At 31.1% G+C, this 20,815-nt stretch overlaps 1 protein-coding gene across 7 annotated transcripts in view; it reads left to right on the top strand.

Moving 5' to 3' along the window:
- Positions 1–20,568, top strand: part of LOC139523903 (AKT-interacting protein homolog A-like) — a 45,555-nt gene extending 24,987 nt beyond the window's left edge. For 6 of the 7 annotated variants that reach the window (XM_071318294.1, XM_071318295.1, XM_071318297.1 and 3 more), the window contains 7 exons: positions 1,763–1,827; positions 3,377–3,477; positions 4,159–4,247; positions 5,192–5,290; positions 6,910–7,017; positions 10,034–10,094; positions 17,499–20,568. In XM_071318294.1, the coding sequence (XP_071174395.1) occupies positions 1,763–1,827; positions 3,377–3,477; positions 4,159–4,247; positions 5,192–5,290; positions 6,910–7,017; positions 10,034–10,094; positions 17,499–17,603 (628 nt within the window). In that variant the 3' untranslated portion in view covers positions 17,604–20,568. Of the gene's footprint in view, positions 1–1,762; positions 1,828–3,376; positions 3,478–4,158; positions 4,248–5,191; positions 5,291–6,909; positions 7,018–10,033; positions 10,105–17,498 lie in introns of all 7 variants that reach the window. The other variant, XM_071318293.1, reaches the window with a different exon arrangement.
- Positions 20,569–20,815: the final 247 nt, after the last annotated feature.

The following is a 20,815-nucleotide window of genomic DNA, read 5'->3' as shown; positions in this document are numbered from 1 at the left end:
TCCCTTAACTTAATTTGGGAAAAATGATTGACCAATAGGGATACATGTTAAATCGAAGTCAAAGAAACAAAAAGAGCAGCCATTTTATCGTTCCCCAAGTTATTTGATATAAGTTTGCTATACTTCATTGATCCTTTCATGTCGTCCCATATTGAAAAAATGATTCCAAGGGCAAAAAAAATTAAACTTAGAATAAAAATCTGTTGCATACCATTTGAAGTGACTAAAACTTTATGTTTAGAAATCAGACTAAATTGCTGGCTATTATATCATGAACTCGAGCATTTTTCTGCTTTTCTTTCTTTTTTGAGAGAAAATAAAATGATAACATGATACAAGTAAAAAAAAAATGAAAAAAAGATTATAACTGTAGTGAAGAGATTCGAACGTAGGACGCCGGTCAAAAGGCAACGGTGTTCCCATTACACTACGGTGTCATCATGACAAATACAGTGTAAAACGACATACTTATCACTATTGTTTTTTTTTTTATTTGTTATGTTCTCCGTTAATTCTATTTGTAGTAGAATTCATACGGAAATTGGAAATTATTTTACTTGCAAAAATTGTTAAATTTTCATGTTAACTCATAAGAAAAATCTCCGGTTAAGGATAAGCAAAAAATATGGTTTTCGGCGGTAGTCAATTTCTCAAAGTCGTCTGCAACCGGACCGATATTTTGTTCCCAATTTTCACATATTCTGAGTATATTTTTTACTTGAAACGAAAAATTATTTAATCATTCAAACTCTTTGTAGCTTTAATTTATATCATGACTCAACCGGTCTCAGATACACATGAAAATGGCTGTTTATTGTGTGTGTCAAATGCCGATGATACGTTTACACCATTTGTTTGTTGATCCAAACTGCATAAACAAAATCTAGATTGATAAAAAGAAAAAAAATACAATTTGAAGAATGATTGCCAAATCTCAAAACTAAAAACCTCACCTTTGGAAATATTCTTGATGTAGTTTGTGGTGTCTGGTAATCACAGCTGAATGCGGAGTTTTTCAGCCCTTTCTCCGATTTCGCTCCGATTTTACTATTACGGCGAAGTTGTTGTTTTTTTAGGAGATAGTTTTATTCATATTTGAAGGCCTCCGCCAACGTGAGCCAAAAGTTTCTCTTCATTATCAGAAAATTCTGTTTGAATGCTATCCTTATCACCATTCTTTTCTGTGGCTCACGTTGGCGGAGGCCTTTAAAAACGAAGAATTTCAGTCCAAAAATCAACATTTTGCTACCTTTTGGTGTAATTAGGTAACTTTAAGCAACCCAAAATCAGATTTCTGCTTTACCAAAAATTAAAATCCGCATGAGCTTCTAAAGAACAGATATATGCAAATTATTTTCGATTATAATTTCGTTTATTTCATGATGAAAAAAAATTGACAAAAAAGGGGGCCAAATACGGCCCTTAGTGTACCTTGTCCTTTGTAAAATGTGTAAAGTTTTTAACAAGACAATGTTTTTAAACTTAATAAAATCAAACAATTTGAATATAGTGACATAATAAAATTTAATTACATTTTGATATTAACTTACTGAGTTCAGATAGCAGATAGACCTTCTTCACTCAAACAAAAGTTATGATTATATCAAAGGGATTATAATCGAAATAGTTATTTCTTTCCATCCTCAGCCAAAAATAATAGGACATGTATTTATGAACAACAGCTCTCTGAATACGATGTTTTTAGTAGATGTCTAATAGTTTTAGTTTAGTCTAATAGTTTTATGCATTTATTCTATTCCAGTAAATTGCTGATGCAGCAGAAAATTCCAGGGTGCTATTTGATGCCATCAGCTTTATCACCTCTTAGTAAGTTTAATTCTGTGTTATTAGCCATTTTGATATTTCTTCTGTATCTACACTACTGAAATACAATTTGCTACAGCTGCTTTCAGTTGCTTTTTATGCCCCACCTACAATAGTAGAGGGGCATTATGTTTTCTGGTCTGTGCCTCCGTTCGTCTGTCCGTCTGTGCCTCCGTTCGTTCGTCTGTCCGGTTAAAGTTTTTGGTCAAGGTAGTTTTTGAAGAAGTTGTAGTCCAATCAGCTTGAAACTCAGTACACATGTTCCCCATGATATGATCTTTCTAATTTTAATGCCAAATTATAGTTTTGACCCCAATTTCATGGTCCACTGAACATAGAAAATAATAGTGTGAAGTTCAGGTTAAAGTTTTTGGTCGAGGTAGTTTTTGATGAAGTTAAAGTTACATCAACTTGAAACTTAGTACACATGTTCCCTATGATATGATCTTTCTAATTTTAATTCCAAATTAAGTTTTGACCCCAATTTCAGGGTCCACTGAACATAGAAAATGATAGTGGGAGTGGGGCATTCGTGTACTATGGACACATTCTTGTTATAAGAACTTTTAAATAAATTAATTTGTTTTTATGCCCCACCTACGATAGTAGAGGAGCATTATGATTTCTGGTCTGTGCGTCCGTCCGTCTGTCTGTCTGTCTGTCTGTCTGTCTGTCTGTCTGTCTGTCTGTTCGTTCGTTCGTTCGTCCATCTGTCCCGCTTCAGGTTAAAGTTTTTGGTCAAGGTAGTTTTTGATGAAGTTGAAGTCCAATCAACTTGAAACTTAGTATACATGTGCCCTATGATATGATCTTTCTAATTTAAATGCCAAATTATAGTTTTGACCCCAATTTTACGGTTCACTGAACATAAATGATTTTGTTTATTTTTTTTTTACTATTCAAAAGAAATTTTGAACAAGGGTTTTTCAGTGATCCCAAGTCCTTAAACCTTCATTAGATATACAAATTACCAAATATTTTACTATTGACAAAGTTACAGCTATGAGAAGGAACTATATTATGTACATATTATATACAAATTTCTAGGATGTTCATTTTGACCTGGCCAAATTAGTGGTTCTCTAACTTTAAAGGAGTAAAATAATGGGTGTCACATGTGGAGCAGAAATCATTAACCTTCTGAAGCATCTGATATCAAACCCAGTTTTTGGTGCTGTTTGTGTTGCTCAGTTTTGAAGTCTTTTGGGTTCATGCCATGGTCTTGTCAGAATGTCAGTATCATTGGTATTTTCCACCTCTTTATTTACAGCATAATCAGTACAACCCTTAGCATTAACTTAATTGCAAATTTTTCATATGCATGTTGATAGATAACTGCTACATATTATGTTATCTACAGATACATATATAAAAATATTCAGACAAGTTGTATAAAAGAACTGGTTCTGTCTTTCTATAGATACTATTATTGAAGTAAGCTATTTCTTATCTTGCATCCTTTGTACTGTTAAGATATATATTATCAAATTCCCTTCTTTAATTTTTTTATAAAACCAAGATGTTATATTTGTTCTTTTCTCTCTATTTTCAGTTTGGTATGGTATCTTATTTATGAGACAAGGCCTGTACCAGGAAGGTGTATTTAGATTTAAATTAACAATTCCAGATAATTTCCCTGATGGGGAATGTCCTGTAAGTATGTTACTGAAGCAGTGCTAGATTAAGACATATATGTGCCAAATAACTGCGATAGATGCTTTTTTTTTCAAGATTTTACTCAGGAAGTGTGGAAATGAAAATTTCAGTTTATAATTTTAACAAGTATTGAATAAAGAAATCATTAATTTTGCTAGATTGCCATTATGATAGAACAGAAAAGGCAAAGATTTGTTTTATATGATAATTATAGATAATCCTTGATCATCTCAACGAGATTGATTTTCTCGCTTGAGTCGGTACGACAAAAGCAGGAAAAGCAATCAAGTTGAGATGATCAATGATAATCTGTTTATCGCTATTTTACCTATGACGACGTTGTCAATTTCATGTCAATTTCATTAGCAACGCCATGTGCCTCATTAGTTTCTAGCGATAATTTTCCATCTCAAGCGTGTAGCATGATATGAAAAATTATCACAAGAAAGATCAAAGGAAAAATGCACAGATTAACGATAATACTTTTTGTAGTCTAATATGAAATCTTGTCTGAAGAAAAAAACATTTAATTTTGAGTTTGTCTCCCTTTGAAGGAAATTAAAGGTTTCCATAAAATCATAGCTTCACTTCAGAATGTTTTTTTTATGTCTAAAGTGATTGTTTTGTAGACATAATTTGTTTCTACAGGTTTAACTTATTCATATATTTACATTACAGAGTCTAGTCTTTGATTTTCCTGTCTTTCATCCTTTAGTAGATCCTTCTACTGGGGAACTTGATGTAAAAAGAGCCTTTCCAAAATGGAGGTCAGTATAAAAATCTTGAATGACTACAAAACTATTTATTGTAAATTCAGAAATTCTTGCATACATTTATTATAATAACTTTTTGAGAATGAACGAAAATGTGAGTTTAATTATTGCAATTAGTAAAAGTTCACATGTAGCAGATATATCAGAATGCAAGTTCCTATTATCGTGATACTTGCATTTACCCATTAATAAAAGCTTTGCAACACTTTATGATTTATAGTATATTCCACAAATGATGACAAGTGTACTTTAGGTTTTGAGCTAAAAATGAACTTGAGCTTTAAGTGTTAATTATTGCTACCAGTAACAGTCAGGGGAATTACTTGAATACCGGTAAGTTATTTTGAAATGAAATTTTGTCCAGAATTGTTACAAATAAGAGTTATCTACCTTTATTTTAAGTATGAATCAGTTAAACAAGTTAATGAAGTTATTTTATATTTTTGGTTGTCTTTTTTCCTAAATTCAAAGTAAAACCATACAGTTATAGAAAATATAGCAGAGATAAACATATAAACTGAGCACATTCACTCTTATATTATAAACATTAAAACTAAGTTTTATCTGAACCTTAAATACATGGAAATTAGAAAAATTTACTTTGTTCATGGAATAACCAGAAAAAAAAATCCCATATAATGAATTGTGATTTTGATGAGAAAACAGGGTGCTATTATTAGTAATGAGAAATATAAGAGAACAATAATTTACAAATCCCCTAAACAGTGATAGCTGTACAATTAAACTCATCAAATTTTTATTTTTTCAATAAATCAAATTTTATAACTTATATTTTTTTGTTCAAAGAAAAACAAATCTGACTATAATATTGCCATATGATACCACATGGAGGAAACTCTAGAGCATTTTATTTTACATGATGCTACAAATATCAATGAGGTTTACTGTCAAGTTAACTGGCAACGCTTGTGTTACAGGAAGAACAATAACCATGTATGGCAGGTGCTGTTGTATGCTAGAAGATGTTTTTATAAAATAGATACTAAATCACCATGGAATCCAGAAGCTTCTGTATTGTAAGTAGATTTAAACTATAGAAATCCAACTTTTTCTTATTGGTAAATAGATCAAATGTCATGAAAACCAACTAAAACAGACCTAATGAAAATCAATTGATAGAGGCAGAAGAAAAATCATGATACAAAGAGAATGTAAAACAACTATACTTACTGAATTAAAACCATTTGGAATTCTTTGTATGACCTTGACCTCTTTTACCAGAGTTATTGTCTTATTGTGAGGATGATAAGCTTAAGTGATACTTGCAGTAAATCTCTACTTAAAACAGGCTATTACTTCAATTTGGAATTATTTTTAACTATAGAATTTGCATAATTTCTAGTGCTTGATTTTTTTTGGATAGATTCCATGTTTATTCTGTATTATGATGTTTTGACCTGAGTATAACACTTTCCATACAATGTATTTTGTATAGATAGTGTTGTGCCCTGCACAGTACATTCTATTGAAAATGTGCTATCTTCTAAGTAATTGAAAGGGTTGTGCGCCGCACAGAACATTAAAATACAGACTAATCATGGAATTTAATAATTATTTATTAAAAGAAATCAAGCACAAGAAATTATGCTAATTCCATGATTAAAAAAAATTCCCAGTTGAAATGATAGCCTGTTTTAAAGTCTTTTGATAAAATGTTCAACAAGACATTTCAGCCTGAGCCCTCTAGATCTCCAATCAGTTAAAAATTTCAGAGATTCTAATTTCATGCTTTTGAATAGCATAAAAATAGAAAAGCAATTGACTTCTAAAGTTCTATACAAACTAGAACAAACCTGTAATACCGTGGGTCTGTGACTGAATTAAAGTATATAACTATGCGTAAGCCTTATTTTAGTATTGATGAAGTCATGCCGATTATGAGATGCACAATTTTCTTTGCTTTCAAAATCTTTCTGTTTGAACCCGTCGACCTGAAACTTATCAATTATTGGTAATATTAATTATTTGGAAAACAAAAGGTCCTGGAATACAGTATTTTATATACAGTATACAGCATTGTCCTACATTAGTTATAAATAAAGTTAAATTCTTTGATTTGATATTTACGTCATGCCCGCTAACAAATTGAAAACTGTACCTATACGCCTTATTTTAAGTCCAGATTTTAGTATTGTCATCTTAGAAAGTCTTACTGATTAAAATACTACAATAGGGAACAATTTGACAATGATTGAATTTAGTATTGTCAACCCTGTGATTATGACCCGTGTATATAGCAAAATCCGAAATACACCGTTTGTTGGTGCACCTGTCAGATGTGGACCGTACAGATAAGGTTATAGGTAACAGGTGAACATACTTAATGGTATCGGTATCGGATCGACCCTGAATTTGTTAATTGTTGGCAATTTTAATTATTAATGTGGAAAACAAAAGGGTCTGGAGTGGTGTAATTTTTAACCAACATCATTGTCCTATATTAGCTATATATAAAGTTGAATTCTTTGATTTGTCGTTTTTACCTCGTGACGGCTGACAAATTGGACCTCGTTATTTTAATTTAATAGATGTGAAAAATGTGAGTATTAATTTTGTAGCTTGTAGTTTAATAGTTGCTTCTAAATTAATAAAAGATTGCAAAAGATTTATATGATTTGTCCTCCCTGTTTTATAGATATGAAGAAGATACAGACTTGTTCAAGAAAAAAGTGTCGGAGACAGTTGCTGTCAGCAAAGACAAATCTAAAGAACCTGTCAAATCAGATGACCCCCATACAATAAGGTGGGTGTGAGCCTTACATGATTTAAAATAAGTATACTCTTTCCATCTGGTTGTTTGTCTTCATTTCCCAGATCATGATTCTAAACAAACCACTGTAGATTCATTTATTTTCTTAGATAGCATTTTCATGGATGGGGGGAAATTGTATTTTTCACATATGCTTGATTTGTGGATTTTCCAAAGTCTGCATACAAGCCTATTGAAAATTAAATCTTTCTTGAAAATCCAAATTACTGATTTGCCTCTTTCTAATGTAAAACAAGAACTTTAGGTTGCACTTTTATAAATATAGACAATGTAAATTCCAATATGATCTCCCGTTACGGCTAAAACTATTCCACTTGTACTATGACGTTTTTGAAAAAATATATCATAGAAGGAAAGTTGATATGCACTTTTATTTTGTTAAAAGGTCAAAACATAGGGCTGTGAGTCATATTCAACATTTATATGCCCTGAGTTTCTAAGAGTTTAAACTAAAATTCTGTACTACCCCTCCCTTCACTTTGGGTCTTACTCAGGATTGAAATTTTGCCACTACAATGTAAGTTAATACTGGTAACATTCCCAAGTCTTGTCTTTATGAGATGAAACAGAGAGATCCTATCTAGGAACCAATATGTAAACAAAACAAAATATCTATAAATATTTCATATCTACCAAAAAAAAGGAGTGGTTTTTGAAACAGCTGTATTTACAAAGTGCAACATTTATCATTTCTACTATAAGCCAGTTTTCCAACAGCTAAAAACATAACGAAACAATAATTTACAAAATTACTTCACATGTTAGTAGTTGTATGTCGCTAAACCTATTATTATGGCCAAGCCTCAAAGTGGTTGGGGCCGTAAAGTGTTACTCTTGTCTGTGATTCAGTTGTTCTGCAACAATCAGTTATAAGGATTTTTTTCAACAATCAACTCCTCCTAGGTTTTGTTTTCATTGATATTTTATAACGTTAATAAGTATGTAATATGTATACTTGATCTTAAAAGATTTATTATAGAATTCAATCATTATCAATAAATCAGGGGGATGTGCATTGAATATAGTTGTGGTAAATATACATTCAAAACTGCGATAAAAGCCACATCTATTTAGCAAATTATGTTTTGTCAGATCATCTTTTTCTTGTTCTGCTGTAGTAAAACATATACATTTTGAAACTCAGTTCAGAAGTCACTTGTCTTTTAAGGTCTGTTTTCTTTGGTCCCAAGGGTGACCTTGATATACAGATTTGACAGTAAATGGTCTCTGTAGACAGTGTTCCAGCTGGTTCGTTTTCAGAGGGCGCAGCGCCCTCCCTTTCCAAAGTTTCCAGTGCGCTGCCTTTTTTGTTTACCTGACGAAAAGTTTGACTTTGTTTACGACACCAAGCTAATCAACGGTTACAGTTGGTTTCATAATCTGTTGTTATAGGATGGGTCATTTAAAATGATTATCAACATTAATTCATTCAAATAGAATCAGTCAGTCAGCAATTATCTTTGAAGAAATGTACATACGACAACTTGGACACAATTTGAAATGTTTACTGTAGTTTCGTGGAGAAAACGTAATGAAAGTTGAAAACGACAAACAACTCTTGGAAGACATCGTTTTACTTGTTATCCGTGAAATAAATAGCAAATTCAGACGTATTTATCAGTGACTACCCTCATTTTTGATACAAAAATAACAAAATCAGCCGCCATATTGTTGATCATATTTCATCTTCTTCGTACTGTTTATAATCCTCCAAAGAAGGAGCACAACCAAATAAAGAGAGATAACTCAATCTGATGTTTCCTACCATTGAGTAACCCACTTAAAATATTCTAAAATATGTCTACATACTTGATTCTAATGCAATTATTTTGTATCAGTGGTTCTGATTGGATGACAGTTAGTGTAAAATTCTCTATCTCCTTGTCTGTAACTAAGGAAGCCGACATTTTGAATTGCTGAATGTATTGACATGTAATTTCTACAATAATAAGCCAAAAAACTCACATGTTGCACCTTAAAATCTTCTCTTTATCAAATTTTATTACATTCTGAAGCGGCACAGAAGTCAGAAAACGCCCGGTGTTTAAGTTTAACGCTGGAAGCATACGCGTCGCCAGGTAATCTAAATTTGCGACAGTAGAACTACCGATGGATGTCCTTAAAGCTTCAAATACAAATCAGTTATCTCTTAAGTAACCCACTTAACATATTCTAAAATATGTCTAAATACTTCTTGCTTAAGAATATATATGTTTAGATATTTTGAGTTATGGGAAAAGTTATAGAGGGTTTTAGTAGCAGTGTTGGTAGGGTGCCTTGGTCATCTTTTTCTGGTTTTTTTTTATTTTTAATACACATTTTCATTGTTGCTATTTCCTAACATTGTTCATTTACTGAGCACAGCTGTTTGTGCTGTATTGCCATTAAGCACAGCAGAGGTAGAAAGGTGAAACTGGTAAAGTGTGTCAGACCATAGAAACAGAATGAAGCAGGACACCTTTCAAAACATACTGCATATAAAGCTAAACTGTGCCAAGCAATGATTTAAAAACTTGTGTGACAAGCTGCTTGACAAGTTTTTCAGCCTAAAAAGTAGAAAGATAGAGTTCTATAGGGGCTAATGATGTAGTTCTTGTATAACCAGTGATTTCAACAAATAAACACAATGTTTGATTAATATCTTTATTGAAACATGGGTTACATGCCCTTTTCATATCATCATATCACACGTTAAATGCTCTTTACAGGATTGGCACCCTGCCCTTTTGAAATCCTAGCTGGAGCACTTAGATTTTATAAGCCCATTGGTTTGAATGAAGAATTTCTATGATGAAATTTAGCATATTTGCACACAACTAATGAGATAAAAGCATAATCTGCCATGCATACTTAAGCTTGGTTGCTTTCCAGAAATTGTATGAAAAACATAATGTCTGTGTTGGTGTTTTAAGTGACAAAATAGTATCATAAATCTTTATCAACAAAATAATTCAAACACAGAAATAGTTAAACATTTCATTTTTTACAGATATACACCATGGGACCCAAATATACATGAAGACGCCAGAAAACAAATGATTAAACCTAAGGTAAATACAGGTAAACACAGGTATTTCTAGTTTTTTTGGTAATGGTCAGCTTGCCACATAACTAACTGGAAGGCTTTTTACCTGGGTGAAGGTTCAAATGTATACAGCTTTTTAGCTCATTTGAAATATATAATAGATATAAACTGTATACTAATGGGACATTTTCTGATTATTTTTAAAAGAATTCCTGTTATATTCATTAATCATCTTTGTTCAGACTTATGTTGTTGAATGGGAGTCCTGAAAGCCAATGCAAAGATGATGTTTTCATAAATCACTAACTAACAGGCTATTATTTGAACTTGGAATTATTTTTAATTATGGAATTTGCATAATTTCTTGTGTTTAAAATTTTTAATAAATTCCATGTTTAATTGGTATTATAATCTTTTGAGCGGTTAATAACACTTTCCATACAATGTATTTTGGTTAGATAGTGTTGTGCGCGGCACAGTACATTCTATTGAAAATATACTATTTTCTTTGTAATAGAAAGTGTTGTGCGCAGCACAGAACATTTTAGTACAGAATAAACATGGAATTTATTAAAAATTTCAATAACAAGAAATCAAGCAAATTCCATAATTAAAAATAATTCAAAGTTCAAATAATAGCCTGTTAACTGTTAATTGGGAAATTATTGTATGCATTTATTATTGTGAATTTTGATGAAATAACAAAAAAATGTGCTAAATTATTTTGATTTTTGAAAAAGTTACATGATATTAGATTTCAGAATGCAAGTTTTCATTATTGCAACACTCAAAGAGTTGCGTTGTATGCATTGATAAAAACCTAGCAATAATTTCTAAATTTAAAGTATACAGAGCTTCTATTTTTTTTTTGTCCCTTGTGCAAGAAGTTGCAGGGGACATAGAAATACTGGTGTATGTCTGGTCTTGTAAGCACACTTACATGTACAGTGCTTACAAAAAAATGTATATCTAAGGTTTATATCAGCAATGTTTTGTACAAGTTCAGGAATCAGTTCCAGTCAACTACCAATTTAGGAGTTATATGCTTCTTTGAAGTATAAATTTTATAGATATTTTCATCGTAAGCATTCTCAAGCCTACATTTCTTGTCACATTGCTCTGAAGTTTATATCTAAGATTTATGTTAGCAATGCCTTGGCCCTTGGGTGAGTTTGAAAGTCAGTGCTGACCAATTATTCTACCAGATTGATATTCTTTAGAAATGTAAATTGTTAAGAAAATTGCATTGTATTAAAGTGCTCCCAATTGTACAATTCTTCCTAAATACATGTATAATGAAGTTTAAATCAAAGGTTAATATCACCAATGTCAACATTGCCAATCAACTTTTTTAACAGAATTCTTATGCTCTTAGAATTATTAATTATACAGAAAATTGCTTTGTCATCACTCTCACAGATTCACTTCTTGGTATATAAGTAATGTCCTGGGTTAAATCAAAAATCAGCATGGCTATGTTCCAGACCATATGAGTATTTGGACCGTACGCGTACGGTCTGGACCGTATACGTATACTCGTACGGTCCGACCATACGCGTACGGTCGGACCGTATGAGTATACGCGTATGGTACAGTTCGAGCTAACCAGCTAACTATATATGTTATTAGATCATATGGGTTAATTTAAACAAATTAACATTAATCACAATCTTTATTTTTAGGTTTACTAATTAATATTATTACAATTACACGGATAAAATGAACAAATAAACAATTGAAATTAAATATTTGTTTAATTGTATATATCTTGATCCTTATTTTGGTACTCTCAACCAATGTCACACTTGCTACCACAAGTAACGTACTAATATTTTTTACATTTACATGTTTGCAGTTCGTGTATGTTCCTTAGCATTTGCATTTTTCGTATAGTTGCTAAATATTCTAAAACAATTGTCCTCCCACATTATATTTACTTCCAATATTTTCAATTTTAGTGTTCATAATTCAATTATTTTACTGAGTGATCGACATGCTAAATACAAGAGATTAACAGATTCAATTAGCGTGAAATTTTTAAATCAATAAAATATAAAAGTGTTTTTTTTCAATTACAGTTAAACTTTTTTATATCAATTTGAGAATTAAGTTATATTGATCTTTTATATGCATCTAATTAACTTTGCCAACTTCTTAATATAAGTCAGACCGTACGCGTACGGTCCGACCGTATGAGTATTTTGAAAAAGTACGCATACGGTCCAGACCGTACGCGTACGGTCAAAATACTCATACGGTCTGGAACAGCTATTTTATATTAACAGGAGTTATCTCTCTTTGAAATGTAATTTATATTGAGTATTGTATTGTAAACAGAAACAGGGCATTCTAAAGCATATTTATGCAAATATATGTGTATTTATGATTTATTTTTAAAATTATGTGTAAAATGTTCAGGTTCTGACAATAATCAATAGATCATGGCTAATTAACATTTTTGAACATGTCACTCAGATTGGGTGTTGTCAAAAGGTAATATATGCATGATTAACCGATTTTATAAATTATGAAAACTGAGATCTTAATTTTAACATATGCTCATTCTTGTGATCTGTCGAATAACCCAAAAGTTTTTTTTTCTAATTAAAATTTAAACAGCAACAAATCTTCGATAATGCAAGGAAATTTCAGCTGGTTTGAATTTTTATGTTTCTTAAGTTGATGCAAACAAAGCAAAATATAAACTTGTATACTGTAAACTGTAAACTCATCAACCAATACCCAACATCTATTATTCATAATTTTGAGGAAGCTAAGCTCACAGTTTTTGTTTTACGTACAAAATTTGTTTGATTATCCCCCATGCATTGCATTGCAAAGCCATAGAAATAACAGGCATTTGTCCATCTGTAGAGTTTTGTTGGTGCTCACATGTGTACAGATCGTGCCAGATTTTTATGATAAGTTTATATCAGTAATAATTTCTGACAATTTTGAAAATCTGACTGTACCGATCAATTATCTTTAAAAGAATAATGCCCTTGGAAAATTGCATCATTAGCATTCTCATGTGTACAATTTTTACCAGATTTTTCTGAAACTTTTATCATAGGTTAACAATAGCAATATAAGTAAATCAGTGCCTCAATCATTATTTTTAAAAAGACTCATGCAATTTGCCATTTGAAAATAATGATTATATGGATGAGTGTCTTTAATGTGTACAATTCTTTTCAGACTTTTATGAAATTTATATTATAGGTTTATATTATCAATTTATTTGACTGAAGTTTGAAAATCAGTGCTGATCAATCATTTTTATATGACCGCAACGATGGTCCCAACAGTTTAGTATTTAGGGGCCCAAAAAGGGGCAGAAAACAAGTGTTTTTCTACTTTGAGGATAATAACTTGTGAATAAATATTTCAATTACTCTGAAATTGTACCACAATGTTTGATATCACAAGTAGAAGCTTTTAATTTATTTTTGGGGTTAGGGTGCCAACAGTTTAGGAATAAAGGGCCAAAAAGGGGCCAAAACAATCATTTTTATAGGACCGCAAAAAAAATTGTTCATATAATGGTATGATGTTGTCGTCGTCCGAAGACACATTGGTTTCCGAAAATAACTTTAGTTTAAGTTAATCAATCTCTATGAAATTTATTAAGAAGGTTCAATACCACAAAAGGAAGGCTGGGATTGATTTTGGGGATGATGGTCCCAACCATTTTGGAATAAGGGGCCCAAAACAAGCATTTTTCTACTTTCAGGATATCATCTTGTATATAAGTATTTTAATTGCTCTGAAATTGTACCACAATGTTTCATACCACAGGTAGAAGGTTTGAATTGATTTTGGGTGTTATACTCCCAATGGTTTAGGAAGTTTGGGCCAAAAAAGGGGCCCAAATAAGCATTTGTGTAGTTTCCAGTCTATAACTTGTCCGGACAATAACTTTTGTTTAGTGAATGGATCTCTATGAAATTTAATAAGAAGGTTCAATACCACTAACGAAAGGTTGGGATTAAATCTCTCTGAAATTAAATGACAAATTTCCATACTATGAAGGAATGGTTAGTATTGACTTTGGAGGGTTATTTCTGAAAATGTTTTGGAATTAGGGGTGAAAGGGCCAAAAGGGGGGGGGGACTAGGTTTTTCTGGTTAATTTACAATTGACAATTGACAATTAAGACAATTTAAAAAAGCAGTTTAAGGGAGTTAACTCAAGAACATTTAACATACAATGTTGGGTATGTTCAGATTATGTATAAAGAATTGTTAGGTTTTGGACTAATTGCAAAAAAAGGGGGCTGGTAGTAGTTTTCAAATTTTTTTCCAAATTTCTCAAAGTTTGAAGAAGAAATCTTTAATTGCACAATATTGTGCAATAGATTTGTAAGATCTTGACATTTGTTTTGTGTCAGAAACTCATATTATGTCAAACATTTTATCACAACCCAAATGCAGAGCTGTATCAAGCTTGAATGTTGTGTCCATACTTGCCCCAACTGTTCTGGGTTCGACCTCTGCAGTCGTATAAGCTGCGACCTGTGGAGCATCTGGTTGTAGTTTCTTGACAATAACTTGTGTGTAAGGGTATTGATCTCTCTTATATTGTACCACATAGTTCCATATCACAAAAGGAAGGCTGGGATTGAGTTTGGGGGTTATTGCCCTATTCATTCTGGAATTGGCCAAAAAAGTGTAAAAAACAAGCATTTTTCTAGTTTCCAGGCAATACCTTTGTTTAAGTTTATGAATCTCTCTGAAATTGTCTTACAATGTTTCATACTACAAAGGAAAGGCTGGAATCGAGTGTGGGGGTTATTGCTCCAAGGGGGGGGTCCAACTTTTTTAAGGGGTTCAATTTTTTTCTTCAAATTTTTCAAATTTCAAATTTTGAAAGGAGAAATCTTTGACTGTACAGTATTGCACAATAGATATGTTTGATCTTGACATTTATTTTGTGTCAGAAACCTATATTATGTCAAAAATTTGATCACAATCCAAATTCAGACAGTATCAAACTTGTATTGTGTCCAAATTTGCCCAAACTGTTCAAGGTTCAACCTCTGCTGTCGTATCAGGCTGTGCTCAGCGAGGCATTTTATTTAAAGAGTTATGCCCTTTGCAATTATTAATTATAAGGAAAATTGCATTTTTAGCACACTCATATGTACAGTTCTTGCCAGATTTTTATTTATTTTTATACCTGTAATATAGATTTTTATCAACAATGTTGGCAAAAAAGATGAAAATCATGGCCGATCAATAATTTAAAAAATCATTATGTTCCATGGATAAATTGATTATAATGGAAATTGAACTGCATTCACTCTGAAGCCTTCAATTCTCTTAAGCTATTTATAAATTGTTTTAGAGAACAAACAAACAAAAAAAAAATGGTTTTTTTTGTTATTGCCCTTTAACCTTGGATAAAATATGTGCAATGCAGAAGCCATTGGAAATTTGTTCTTTTATTAAATTTACTTTATCGTATTTTATTTTTGCTGCCAATTTTTTTACCTTATTGTTACCACCCCCTCCAAACCTTTCATAACTTTGTTACCAGTATATCCTTTCTATGACAAAACAATTGAACAAAATGAATTCATATTTTGTTTGCAGTTTGACAGTGATGAGGCTTAACTTGTTTCAGATTGTCAGTCCCAACTACCTGTTTGCAGATCCTTTGAATTAGGATTGAGGATATATAAAAAGGATCATTTTGAACATGTTTCATATATCTTGGTTAAAGTTACTGTACTGTTAGAAGTGTCATTTAGTTGTCCCTCACTAAGTGGGCCCTAACTCAGTTAATAGTGGTGGATGATTTACAATCAATTTACATAACTAAGAACAGATGCATTTTCTGTAGTCTATGATTCTGTTATTTAGGTAAATCCCGAATTACCTATATTGCATAAGATTTGATAAGAAGTGATAGGAAGGGGGAATGACCAAAAGTAAATATAGAAATACTTGTTGTTTGCTACAACTTATCTTGAACACATTAGTTCATGCAAATGTAATAGGTATGCTCAATATTATATTGTTGCAGTTGTTGCAGTTTTTTCTTCTAACCACAAAAATTGGTACTCACTAAAATATAACCATTATCATGGTTGTGTTATGATGGATTTCAAATTAAAAACTTTAAAATTAATGCATATTTATGACCAGTAAATGACTTTCCATATGTAAATAGTATTGTATTGAAGTACAAGGTCAAATGACATGTCATAATGATAGATACTGTGATTAGATATATATACAGGTTGACAAAGTATTTCAACCCTTGTATAGTGGGTTCATTCCAAGTGATTTACTTTGACAAGCTTAAAAATCTGAACAGTTATAGTGACTTAGTTTAAATTCATGCAATATTTCTTATGAAATATGTACCGGTAATGTTTTTGTTTTAGGTAACATGTTGTAACAGAGAAATCTCTTTATATCTCGGTGCAGAGAGTTGAACTTTTTTGTGTACTTGTATTTTAATCCTAACATTATCAAATTGTTAAACAGATGGTGAAGCTTTGGCATTGTTTATATCTTCTGTATAGAAATTATATACATGCATAATTTGGGATTTTGCATACAATAACCAGATTTAGGAATATCTTCCTTCTAGTTAAATTATCACATATTTTGTTGCCAGACACTTGAACAGCTTTGACCCTGTACCAAAATGGAAATCTATATTTACTTTATTTTGTCAAGTGTAATTATTCGTCATCAAACAGGACGAGGAAGTTAATATTGTCAATATTTTTTCGAAATAAACAACATATAAGGTCTCAAACCAACATACTTTAAACCTTAACCTATTATTAATGTCAACCTATAAAGTATGTTAAGTACTGCAGATATTATTAAAGGTCTTGTAAGTTCATACAAATACATGAATGGAAGTTTGTTTGTTGTTAAGATTGAACACACAACCAAGAAAATAGATTAGGCCATGCCTATTAAAAATTATATGTACTATTTTGTAACACAGTTGATTCTAAAAGGACTTTTAAATTAAACTAGGTCATTGATTAATGTTTTAAAAATGAAGATCTTTCTGTACTTTAAAAAAAGATTTAATCCGTTTTATGTTGATCTATTATAACTTCTGTGTACTTTTCTAAAGTAAATAAAGTAATTGCAATTGAATCGATTCAATGCATACTTTTATGAGATTCTGTGAGAATTATCAACAAGCAGATCTCTTAGATTATCAATAATGAAAATTCATTGATTAGTAATCAACTTTATTTTGATATACTCACTGGGAAGATAATCAATAATGGAAACTAATTCTATTTTGTTTTCAGTGAGTTTTAGGAACAACAATGATAACTTTGTGACCCAGCACATCATCAAACCTAGACATAAATTTACCTGTTTTAGTCTGGTTTTTATATGCTGACTAATTTCTCAGGTGGCAAAAGTTCATTTATTCATTTTTTTTTCAGTCAAAAGGTAGTGAGAGTCAAACGTCAACAAGGACAAATGGTCTGTCATGGATGAAGAATGGAAGTCTACAGATATTATCCAGAGAAGATTCGGGACTTGCGTGATAGAAAAGTGTAATTTTATGTATTCATGTGTTCATATTGATTTTGTTAGACATTTAATTTATCCCATGTAATAATAAAACTGATAAGATGTGATTGCAAGAGACAAAAACTAATGTTGTGCTATAACATATGTTTTTTCAATTATGAAGTAAATTTTGTAAGCATCTGTTCTGATGCATCAAATATTACTATCTCGAAAAAAGTTGTTTTAAGATAGGTTGTTCTATAAATTATGTATGACTGCCAATTAATCTTGATCAATTGTATCACCTTTCATAATAAAAAAGGATTTGTATATTATATATATGTATATATACCTGTACACTACGCTAGTCTTGTTGAGTATGGACATATTATGGTATATTGCTGTCCAGCAAGCCATATTTCAAATTTTTCGCAAGGAAATTTCTCAAATTTCTTCTTACCAAATCTAATAATATCATTGTATTAGATCATAATTGATGGTAGTCAGCATTCTTTAACTTTAATTCATGTTCTGTCATTTCTACAGAATTATTTTTATGCACATTTCTAATAATTTTATATCTTGGACAAGTTTCACTGATGATGTTCCAATATTACAGAACTTTATTTTATTTTTTCATATTTTACACAGAAACTCCGCTATTACCTATTATACTTTCTTTTTGTGTGCAAGTCATTTTACAATTTTTTGGGTATGTAGGTTATTATACATGTAGGTAGTCATCTATTTATTTGAGCTGTTGTTAGATTGTCATGATGGGCAAATCTGTTGCTGTTTGTTGAAGCAGCTTTCCATCATAGCATTGCAAAATGTAAATGTGGTTTACTTTAGAGATGTGCTCTTTCACATTCCTTCACTGACCATAGCTTTTACCTCAACTGACCCTATAGGACAAATGAGTGTTGCAATCACGTCATTCCATTTCCTATTCAATACGGCATTTTTTACGCTCCACCCTTAAGCTGATTGTTGCAAAATCATCTAGAGTTGTCCTTGTCTATCTGTATTTACATCTGCTTTGATTGATTACCGGTAAATTCTTTGTTGAAGTTCATTTGACAAATACCTGTAAATGCCTTTGTTTGTGATATGACAGCGTTTTCAACAAATTGTGAGTCATGTCAATATTCGTTTCATGCATAAGTGCCATTTAGATGTGTTGTGTTTGTTCATTACAGAAACAAATAATGATGTATTGGGGATATTTCAGTACATTTATTATTCTTCTTTTATAGGCTTTTTTTAAATACAGTATATTTCTATTACAATGTAATCATGATAAATCAGCCACATTTGGATTGGTTTAGTTTTAAGTTCAGGTTCAAATGTCAAAAATATTTGAAGTAAGGCCAATGACTTTTTACATCTGTAACACACTTCAGCGACATTTAAACCCACCATATTGACACTTAATGAATTTTTTGGTCCTATGCTCTTCATCTTCGTACTTTGTTTGGCCTTTTTGGCTTTTTTTTATTCAAGCGTTACTGGTGAGTCTTTAGTTGATGAAGCGTGCATCTGGCGCAAGTGCAGAATTTCAGTCCTGGTATATATATAATGAGTTTATTTTATACATTAATTATACTTGAGTTGTTCAAATATATTAAGCATCTAAATGTGAAACATGTTAGGAAATTGAAATGTAATTATGTAAATTTTCCTAGTAGCCCCAAATATCCTTTGAAAAAGTTGGCATTGACTATATGTTTATGATAGCCTTAGTTCATCTGACAACTACAAATTTTGAACTTTTCAAATTGGTCCAATATCTCAGATGGTTGTATTCTAAGACATGGTTGTAATTACCTGAATCAGATATTTTTCTGCTATATTACTGTATTAGGGTAGATGGTCTCCATGACCTCAATTTAAAAACTATATTTGATAAAGTTAAAACATTAAGAGTGGAACTTATCTGTGAATATTATTACAGGATGCCTTATCAGTTGAGACATGGCTGTGAGGAGAAATCTGAATCATGCAAGTTAGCAATGGACCTCTTCTTTATGATCAATAGGTTACAAAAACATTCCATAGAATGTAATTTCAATATTTGTATGTGTGATTTGTGTGTCATGCCCTGATAGTTTGTTTACATAAAAAAACAACATTAAAATTATATAAAATATATATTCTAGTGTTATGTCATTTGTGGATATTATTTTAATGGGCGTTAGTTCCTTAAACTGAATAATTTATGTCAGTTAGAATTACAGAACAGCAAAAACTTCAATCTGATGAAGTTTGCTTTATAGTGCAAACTTTAGCTGAAAATGCATACAAACTAATTTTGTTAATCTCTCAGAGTTTATTTAATATATTGCATTTTTGTTTCTCTTAGTTAATATTTTAAAGTACAAGCATCTGTCAACTGCATAATTTGAAAAAAAATACAGCCCTAGGATTTGTCCTCAATGCAGAGTTCGCGAAAAGTGGTGGTCCTCAGGATTTTACCACCAAAATTTTGCATAGGACTGACACAATTTTAGTATTTTCAATAGAGTTAATAGTGAGGACCAGCATATTTTCTTCAAGGACCACCAGGGAAAAAAAGATTTGGCGAACTCTGCAATGGGCCTTAATGGTGTTCTGTTTGTTCTTTTGGTGCTCAGACTTACCTCTCATTAAATTATAAAATATCCTTTTAAAATATTATTGTTTTAATTCTTTACAACATGATTGTATGCTTGCCAAAAGTGTGATATTGATGATTACAATATATGTGGTGACTTCAATATTGATACATGTATATGGATTAAAAAATGTTATTACAATAGACATCAATTTTGGAGAGAGAGAGGGAAAATATTTCAGTTGACTTATACTGCATGCATGAAACAGAAGCTTAATAATCAAGGGTGAGAAATAATTGATGTTACTTTATTAATACATGTATATCAATGTTAGACATTCTTGTACTCTGAATGAAATATTATGATTATGATTATTGTTGATAATAAAGATGATCTATAAAATTCAGTCCGAGTCTCTTGAAATTTTCTTATAAATATCTATATTTTAAACCAATAAATATAATTTAACAGAAGTAGCGACTGCTTCAGGTTATTTTAAAGATATCTTCATAAACTGTTTAATAAGATATTTTATCAAATTTATTAGAAACCTTATTTACTATATGAGATGTTTTTATTTACTATATGAGATATCTCATTTATGTCTATCTAATACAAAGTGGAAAATGCAAGACTAAGTTGTGCTGTTTGCA

Source organism: Mytilus edulis, chromosome 5 (assembly GCF_963676685.1).
Source record: "Mytilus edulis chromosome 5, xbMytEdul2.2, whole genome shotgun sequence".
NCBI classification, from domain to species: Eukaryota; Metazoa; Mollusca; class Bivalvia; order Mytilida; family Mytilidae; genus Mytilus; species Mytilus edulis.
This window is presented reverse-complemented; position numbering and strand designations above follow the sequence as displayed.